Here is a 10000-nt window from a genome sequence, read left to right as displayed (position 1 = left end):
CTAAAACATATATGTAGGTATGTTTGTGTGTGTGTATGTTTGTGTGTCCGCTGGACAATTACAATAAGGTGGCTCTGACTGCAGGCCAGGCCGGTGGAGGGGGGAGATGGCTGAGTGACAGGTAATGACACCCACTGAGAGCTGAGAGGTCCCCGAGGGCCTGCTGCCTGCTCACCTGCCACACACAGCGCCTGTCTCACATCGCCGGGGTCTGTTGCCGCGGTAACATCGCACACAGCAAGAGGCTGCATTCAACATCATCATCAACACCAGCCTTCCTGTCTTCTATCTATAAGTTGTGCTAATGACTATTTGTGGTTGTCTTATCTCATTATCTCCTTCTGTGATCCGGTCTTCAGAGGCCATTGGATCTCTCCCTCTATATTTATAGACCTCTCCAACTCTCTCGATTGCTCTCTAACTCTTTCTGTCCAACTCTCTCTCTCTCTCTCTCTCTCTCTCTCTCTCTCTCTCTCTCTCTCTCTCTCTCTCTCTCTCTCTCTCTCTGTCTGTCTGTCTCTTTGACTGTCTCCTTACCTATAAATCTTTCACTCCCTCTCCCCTGACCAGTGTTTCTCCAACTTGAGAGCTCAATCTTACTCAATCAAAGATCACAATCGCTCTCTCTCACTCTTCATCATTCAGCCCAGCTTTCCATCAACCTTCCTTCCTTCCTCCTTTCCTTCATTCCTTCCTTCTTTATTGAGTCTAAGAATGCTCTACCCACCCGCCCCCAAGTAGCACCTACACCAAGAAGGATACCATTTTTTTTAGAAGATAAAAGAGCCAAGGTTTGACTTACAAAACACAAGAGAGATTATGCTTACAACTGCCAGCGCTCATCGTAGCAGCTGTTCTGACTGTTGTGTTTCACTACTGCTACTGTCTTTGACCCATAAGGCCAGTCTATCCTGTTAAATACCAGATGGCAGACCCAATGGGATACATGGCCCGTGTTGCTGCAGAAAACAACAACAACATAAAAGTGGCCCCATATGGGAGATGGCAAACCATTTGAATCGTAATCAAGCTTAGTGCCATTGATTTGAGGTTCGGGGGAGTGGGGACAACATGTGATCACTATCAATATTATCTGATTGGTGAGGTCCTTTCAGGGGTGCATCACAGTCGTCTTCATAGGGCTGTGTATATGTCTTCCAATAATCTCCTGCTGGTTCTCTGTCATATGTGCGTATGATGGCGTTTAGGAAGGATTAATAAAGTTTATTGTATCATATGTCAGGTAGTATGGCAAGTATTTCATGTGGAACACTAAATCACAACCGGGCATGGATGCTTGTGTGGCTGTAATGGCCAAGAGGCACCAGGAACAGTCATGTATGAATATAATCTAATCTTAAGCATCTTGCAGAGCCAAACAGATAAGACTGCTTGGCCTACAGCTATCCTGCCCTTGTAGCTGGTTGAATTCATCGCAGTGTTGCACTTTCCGTCCGGTAATGTCTTGTTCGCAGTTACTTTGGACAAAATCAGTGAATGTAAGTTAGGTTTTAGACCAGTGGAACATGGCATTGGAGCACCAAAGCACCCAGTTTATGATTTATTCGTATCTCGAACCCTTTGGTGAACGCGGCTACCTCTCTGAGAAATGAGTCAACCTGAGTTACCTGAGTCAAAGATATCTTGCAGTTAAGTCCTGACAGATATATGTTCCCCTCTCTTGCCCGGTCTGCCTGCCAGCATGCACATATGCGATGCGATACTGCTTTAAAGGCAAACAAGCTGCGCCTGCAATTCAAGGTCATGTCAGGGTTGTGAACCTTGACCCTGGCTGTGAGGAAGTGCTACCCAGCAGGAATAGGCTGTCTAAACAAGGGCATGGCCAGTAAACTGTGTCTCACACTCTCTGTCCCCCCCCCCCTCATGACCCTCATCGATCGTGTGTGTCTGTGTGTTTGCTTTTATTGACTTGAAGCGCAACACACATCTCAGAATGTTTTGTGTTTGTGTGTGTATTACAAAATCTTATTTGCATTTAAGTTTCAATCTTTGAATGGATGCCATGGTGGCAAATCTGAAATTAAAAAAGAAAATGGCGTTTGTAGTGGAGAACCCGACTTAGGGAAATATAGTGGAGGGGTCCCTTTGCATGATGGGTCACACACCGCCGCAGTCCATAGTGGACAGGGAGCGATGGAGCGTGCAGCACTGCTCCCAATATTCATGCAGGGCTCCTGACTTGTGGCTCAACTTGGACAAACCTTTGGCTGCACCCAATACGAGTTCATTGATATTGATTATAATCAACACAACACAGCTCTCGGATAGCTTCAGGCGCCAGCTTTGGATAGCCTCAGGCGCCAATCCCGGATCAACCTTTGTGTCGGGGCCTTAAAGAAAAGTACTCCCAAAGAAACAGTCAAACTCAATGTTTTGTTTATTTTCCTTCCGCTCACAAGTTTTATCTTTGTGTCCAGCAAACGGCAGGTAAACACTTACCTTCGGTGCTGTGTTTAAATTGACATAGTTGTCCAAAAACACGTCGAGACATGTCACAGAGCCTTCGCCTACTTATGCGCTGGAAACACAACTTTTGCTCCCTGCACATTCTCCTGGCAGCTCTGCCCTACCTCCTAGAAAACCTTTGTTGGGTAACTCCTTGGATGATTTGAAGCACTAAAATCCTAAGTGAGGGATCGTCTCCTTCCTCTGCCTGCTGCTTGACAGAGACTTTTGAGGAAAATGTAGGAGGCTTGATAACAGTGGTACACTCATGGCTATGGTTCTTTTTTATGGTTTTTACTTACCAAAGGGGGACATTAAAGTGTCTGGAGTGTTTTTTCTCACAAGCAGAAGGTTTTCTGTTTTCAGGTGACTGGGGTTTTAGGTAAAGTGATGATCCTGCAAAACAGGAACTGTAAATGAAAAACAAACATTTACAAAAACACTTATAGATCATCCTAAGGGACCTGCCTGTTTAAATGAAGGTATCCTCTACAATAACATCTTACTTATTAGATTCAGAGCCTGGGGTTGTTGCTTGGATTGTAAACATAGATACATGGCCTATTTCTCTCTTGATTAAACAGGATTGCTGTTGCATATTTTTCCTCCCTCCCTCTCTCTCTCTTGCTCTCTCTCTATGTCTGAGAGTCTGTCTGTCTCTTGCTCTCTTTTTTCTCTCTCTATGTCTTGACTGCATCAGTATCTCTGTCTGTCTGTCTTTCTCTCTCTCTCTCGATTGCTCGTTCGCTCACTCACTCTCTCACCCGCTCTCTTGCTCTCTCGCTCTCTTTCTCTCTTTTAGTTTTTTTAGTGCCACCGACATAAAGTCATGTTACGTACAGGAACATGTACGCAGTCCCCCCCCAGAGGCAACGTGAATCACATTTGTATTCATTTCCTTTTTAAGTGCATCTGGTTTGAACGATTTACCGAGTCATATTTCAGTTTTTTTTTTTAAACCCAATACCCCGAGGTGGGGGTTGGGGGTGGGGGGGGCTTCAGTAAAACGAAATGCGTAAACACATCACGTTTCCTGTCTCGCCGTATTGTTTCTGGGAGCACTGCGTTTCCTTTCATCAGGAGCCCACCACGTTGTGTATTGGTGTTTATTTGATTCATTTGTCTCCTTGCTCAGTGACACCCCGCGTCTCTGCCTGTCACCCAGCAGCCGTCTGTCCTAAACAGACAGATGTACAGACAAATGGCAATGACCGACTCAAGGACGCCCGTCCCCCATCCGTGCCTCCCTTAACAAATCAATAACGTTGCACCGTAGCTCATGTTATTATAACCTTTTCTTATCTTGCCCACACTCCTTCAACATGTCATATGTGTGGGGGGTCTTCTCCATTCATGCTTGTTGCATCTGAATATATTATTTGCCAGTATTTGTGTTCTCCTATCTGTTATTATTTCCTTTTCATCTTGGTCACGTATATGGTTCCTTCTGGCAACCCGCTCACCCATGCGTGTTCTGAAGAAACATAATGGTTTCTATTGTCGTTATTTCATCCCAGTGACCCTCATCTTCACTCGTCTTCAGCCGTCAGTTGGCTGAGGAACACGGAGCCATTCTGGTCTCCTCACCACACACACACACACACACACACACACAAGCAGACACCCATTATGTGTGTAGTGTACTACACACATAAACTCTCGCACATACAAACACTACACACCACTCACAGACAATAACATACAAACACACACAGAGCACCCATTAAGGCCCTCTTTTTAATCACTGAGATGAAGATTAATGGGGTGTTGAAATGAACGACCTATTGTCTTAACGTCAAATAAATAAATAACTGTGCTTGTGGGTTGAGTATCAACTGACGGCTGATCAAGTGAACACTCGCTGGCCAACTCTCATGTGCCTCAGCATTTAGTCACACTTTAATGAGACTTAGCACATCGGTGTCTCCACAATCCACACAATATGATGTGAGCGTGTGTGTGTGTGTGTGTGTGTGTGTACGTGTGTGTGTGTGTGTGTGTGTGTGTGTACGTGTGTGTGTGTGTGTGTGTGTGTGTGTGTGTGTGTGTGTGTGTTTGCGTGTGTGTGTGTGTGTGTGTGTGTGTGTGTGTGTGTGTGTGTGTGTGTGTGTGTGTGTGTGTGTGTGTGTGTGTGTGTGTGTGTGTGTGAAGTTTCTGTGTGTCTGTTTGAGCAAGAGGGCTATAATTATATTATTTGATGGCAGGAAATCAGCTTCATGTCACCAGGGCTTCCGCCAGCGGGGGGTTTTCTAATTATGTAAGATAGCACCTCTGCCTTCCTCGACAGCACACACCATAAGGCCTGTGTTGAAGATGGATTAAGGTGGGGAGCTGGAAATACCATCGCCGGTTCAGTCAGACAGGCCCTCTGATTAGCCCATGGCGGCAGAGTTCTGAGAAGTTAATAAATGAAACGGCTATCAGACCTGTTGGGGATGATAAGCATGTTGTTTTTCTGACAAACAAATGCACAGGAGAGTTTTGCTGACACAAACACGTGCATGCAAACAAACACACACACACACACACACACACGCGTACACACACATACACACACACATACACAATAAAACATCAGTGAAATTACTGATGCAGTGCTGTGAAAGACATTGAGTGTCTCAGTTAATTAATGTCATTATAGCATTCAGAAGAGGAGCTCTAGTGTCTTGGAAAAATTGCAGAGCAATTCAACTTTCAAACTATTATGTTCCTTCAGTTAACATGGAAATTAAAATGATAAAAAAAAATTCTGAAGGCCCCTTTGTGTTGTAGCGAAAGACCTTTTTTATTGTTTGTGTGTTTGTGTGTGTGTGTGTGTGTGTGTGTGTGTGTGTGTGTGTGTGTGTGTGTGTGTGTGTGTGTGTGTGTGTGTGTGTGTGTGTGTGTGTGTGTGTGCGCATGTGTGCGTGTTTGTATGTGTTATACAGCAATATAACAGCAGACAATTTGATTAAGAAACCTTTAAAAAGAAGATTCAAATAAATGTTATCGCATCATATTGAGCATGTTAGGTTAATAGAAGCCAGCAAACCTTCTTTCTTTGATAGAGCCACAAACTACCTCATCCATTTACCACCAAGTAGGTAAAAGGTATGAGAATTAAAGAACAGTTATTATTTCGGTCACTTTCCTTAGATGCTTGACAACAAAGCAGAAACCTTTTGTTTAATCTTGCAATCTTGTTGTCAACAGAAGCACACACTTGTGTCCTCTGCACTACTATTTGTTCAGTCAGCCTCAAACAACAAGTGTATATGTAATCCCTCCTGAGAACATGCCAAGGTCTGCCAATGAGTCAGAAAGTCAGAAAAACAACGTTGTTTGTGTGATGCTGATTATTTCACTTGGACGGTGCTGTGCAAAGTACTGCTATCACACCTGATATGCTGATCTCTCCACGTGTATAAAGCCCACTCAATGATCCATCTGTTTCTTACTGGAGCTTTTCATAAGTGGTGCAAGCATATGGGGTATAACTATCAGCCTGGACTTTAAACAAACAAATCTCGCCCGGCATGCATCTATAACCCATGTACCACATTGTATCCCTGGAAACTCTGGGCAGCTGATTTAAAAAGAAAATATATTTTTGTGTCCGTCCTTAATGAGAGTATCGCATGAACTTCTGCCCCTCTCGTTACCCTCGCCTCCCAGGACAGCACTAAACTGTTGGTGTTAATGACCTCCTACAAAAGGTGAGGGGCCAGTTCATTACCCTGCTGGTTTATACCCGTGCTGAAGAAAAGGAAGGCCTCATTAAAGGAATAGACAAAGCCAGTTGATTCTCTCAACGCAAGAGGCCCAGTATCTATGTATTGCATTGAAAGGGACCTTGGTCAAGGCTAAATGATCATAGCCTATGTCGTCCTGCCATGCTCGGCCCGCTTTACCCTCATGTTTTACACATAGCTCCATTTTCTCAGAGTTTTCCTGCTAGGTTTAGATTAATACACGCATCCATCTGTTACACGCACAACTGAATTCCTACACCCACGCAAGCACGCTCACACACCCACACACGCATGCACGCCTCCTTTCTTGGATAATGAAAGTGAAATTGAGCTGTAAACTTTAATGCTCTAACTCTAGTGTAAATGATACGCTCACTCGGATAAAGGACCAATGTGACAGCTAGCATCGAGTGATCGAGAGAGAGAATTCTGCTGAGGGGCATTGCATTGCATCATAGGATTATGAAAGCTATTGACGGCTGTCACTTTGAGTGACAAGGTTATCACATCTGAGAAACGGGATTTGTGTGCCTCAAGTACATCTTCACAGCCAATCGCGGATAACACGTGAGATGACATTCCAGCCCCTGTGATGCCAAAACATGGGCGCTGGGGGCCCTTTGATCGAGGGGACCTCGGCTTATTCACGATAGAATCAAACCAGTCGGCGTGGCAACCCTTTGATCGAGGGTATTTTGATTTTATTTACAGTAGAGTCAAACACGTCGGCATGGCAAGCCCTTCGACACTTCGTTCCTGGCGGCGATGTATATATGCATTTCCTCTGCTGAAAGCAATCCGATGATGTCGTGCACTCTTTCTCCCACGCCTGCTTTCCCGAGACAAACCCCCCCCCCCCCCCCCCCCCCGGCCCTGCCACAGAACCACTCAAGGCCGCTCATTGATTGGTTTACCAGGGGTCATGGGGCGCGCCATGTTCTCAGTGTGAACATGGCGCACTGACCCTGCAAAACCTTGCTTGTTTGGCTCCTGTCACGTATTGACCACCCTCAAATGTCAAAGTCTGGGGGAACCAGGGTTCGCCTGGGATTATACACTCGCCAGAGACGTGTGCGGTGTGCCTAAACCACAGGGATCAAAGCATCGTTTTCTGGGAAGCGTGTTGTTATTTATTTGTGTTTGTTTATTTACTCCCTGAGTGCCAGTATTGAAAGTGGCCACGAGGGCGAAACAGGATGTGTGATTGTGGCTCTGTGTGTGATTCTTGATTGAAAACGGAGACTAGAATTGAAAATGCATTTCTCGATAGCCGATAAATGTGTGAGGTTTATGCCCATGTTTGGAAGTGAGGAAGGATGGCACATCTTCAGAAATCTTCAAACCATGAGGCAGGGAGGCACATAATCCAAAGTCGGATTAATATCAACTATAGATATTTTTGTAATTTATATTTGTTTATTCAAGGTATTAGGAAGAAGGGCAATATATTCAAAACCTCTATATTTTAAGTCCTCTATCGTGGGTGGGAAATATTCTTTCTTTGCTCTATCAATTCGTCTTCACTTAATCTAAAAAATATAATTAAGTGAATTTATTTTAGCTGTACATTTCATTAAACTCCATTAAAGGGCATTCAACTCTACAGTCCCAGTTAAACCATTGTTAAAACCTCACATGACCTTTCTGTGTTTGCTTTTGGCTCCTCATCATTACATATAATTACTGCGAACTTAACAGCGAAGGCAGCAGACAGAGGATCATTAGCTTCATCCAGCTTAGAAGGTGCTAGTTATCTTTATTATTTCCAACATTTTATTGTGAACAGACCATTTAGTTTGAACATGATTACTCGCCAATTGCGCTCCTTAAATCCCTAGGATTGTGCTTCTCGTCATAAAGGTTGAACCATGAGTTTGTTAATAGTCTAAGCCAATACACCCGCTGTTCGACTTATACATTTAATGCATTATAACACTTTGTTTATTGAAGACCCCATTCTTGTCAAGGAACCTTTATCTAACGGTTCTTCATTGGGTTTGTTGTTTTCATTTATTTTCTTATATGATTATAACATTTTTATATGAATTTTATCCTAAACTGGATCAGTTGTTTTTTTACCTGCGGTGCCTATTTTCACCCAACCGTGTTGCAAAAGGTTCCTATCATAAGAGTTCACACCATCTAAGGACGTTCTCTTTGGTGTGAATGAGTGTTCCCTCAAGACCTCAATAGTTCCTCCTTGTACAGTGGCATTAATACCACCAGCTCCCTGACTCCAGGGACAATGGCTCGCTAAGAAATCTGGATAAGAAACAACTTTTCAGAGGACTCACTGAGAAACCTAGTGCCTCTTCCACCTCATTATTTTTCTTGAATAATGAATTAGCATACATGCGTTTCCGCACAATAATTATGTTAACGTCAACACAACGGGTTTGAACCATTGCAGATTATGTATTATTCATAGTTTTTTCATCACTATCTCATTGCACTGTGCTGCTTTGATTTGATTTGTAAAACAAGGGACTATCCTCCACAATCTCTCCCAAGCTGACTGCTCCAGTAAGCAGGGTTGACTTGACTTAAAGAAATATTCAAATCCAATCATGTTCATGAAACTCTCTTTTCGTGGTTTTGTTTTAACAAGCAGAAGTTCACCGTTCAATGGAATGTGTTCAACTTTAAAAAAAACAACAACTTTACCATAAAATACAGACAGACATATCCACATTTATTGATAAAGCAATACCAAAACAACATCATGCTCATGACATAGCCTTTTATTGATTTGGTGTAATTGGTAAAAATATAACAAGCAAAGGTTCACCGTACAATGGAATGTGTTGCACCTTCTTTTGTTCAACTTTACCAAGTAACACACATGCATACAAAAACACAAACTTAATAATATCCTTCTGTGTTTCGCCGTACAGCCGCCATCCTCGATGACCCAATGGAGTGCAGCAGAGGTGAGCGTCTGGCCATCACGCTGGCCAAAGACAGCATCAACCGCAACAGCAACCGCTCCACCACCGGGAAGCTGGAGGTGGATATCTTTGAACTGCTCCGGGACAGCGAATATGAGATGGGGGAGACAAGTGAGTGTGTAGTGTGTGAATGTATGGGGGTCTAGGTGTTTGTGTGTGTGGGGGGGGTCTGTGTGGCACATGTTTGTTTTGGGGGGGTCCTCCTCGTGTGTTCCTTGGGGGGGGTTGTGTGTGTGGGTGGGGGAGGGGGAGTATGAGTTCTGTGTGTATTTTTGTGAATTCAGTGAGTGGTTTCTAATAGGGGAAGAAAGGCCTCAAAAAGAATCATGGCTCAATAATAAAACAAATTAATTGGAATTTTTTTACAATTTTAATGAGGCCAAAAGTTTTTGACTTTGATTTCGAACGCAGAGATACGGTTGTTAATTTTACGACTACTGTGAACAAAGTCAAATTAATTATTGAACCTCGCTGACAGATGTCACATTGTAGTGTGAGGACAACAAAAAAAATCTGTCCTACGTTGACGGCGTCGTATTATGTCTTTGCTCCGGCTGACCTCTGCAAGCTTTAATAGACTGAGCGAAATACCTTTTCATTTAAATTAAAACCTAACGTTTCAATAGAAGTTGAATGTGTGGGAGGGCAAACTAATTAGACTATTACTTTCATTATTTGGTGCAACACATGTATTTTACAGGAACATGTGTGGTAATCGATTATAGTAGAGAGAGAGAGAGAGAGAGAGAGAGAGAGAGAGAGAGAGAGAGAGAGAGAGAGAGAGAGAGAGAGAGAGAGAGAGAGAGAGAGAGGGGGGGGGGGGGGAGGGAGGGAGGGAGGGAGGGAGGGAGGGAG

General features: G+C 43.7%; 1 protein-coding gene across 1 annotated transcript in view; it reads left to right on the top strand.

The window, feature by feature from the left end:
• Positions 1-10000, top strand: part of grik4 (glutamate receptor, ionotropic, kainate 4) — a 262913-nt gene that overhangs the window by 148597 nt on the left and 104316 nt on the right. The window contains exon 4 of the mRNA XM_030381795.1: positions 9092-9256. Coding sequence (XP_030237655.1) covers positions 9092-9256 — 165 coding nt within the window. The remainder of the gene's footprint in view (positions 1-9091; positions 9257-10000) is intronic.

This window comes from Gadus morhua, chromosome 16, assembly GCF_902167405.1.
Source record: "Gadus morhua chromosome 16, gadMor3.0, whole genome shotgun sequence".
NCBI classification, from domain to species: domain Eukaryota; kingdom Metazoa; phylum Chordata; class Actinopteri; order Gadiformes; family Gadidae; genus Gadus; species Gadus morhua.
This window is presented reverse-complemented; position numbering and strand designations above follow the sequence as displayed.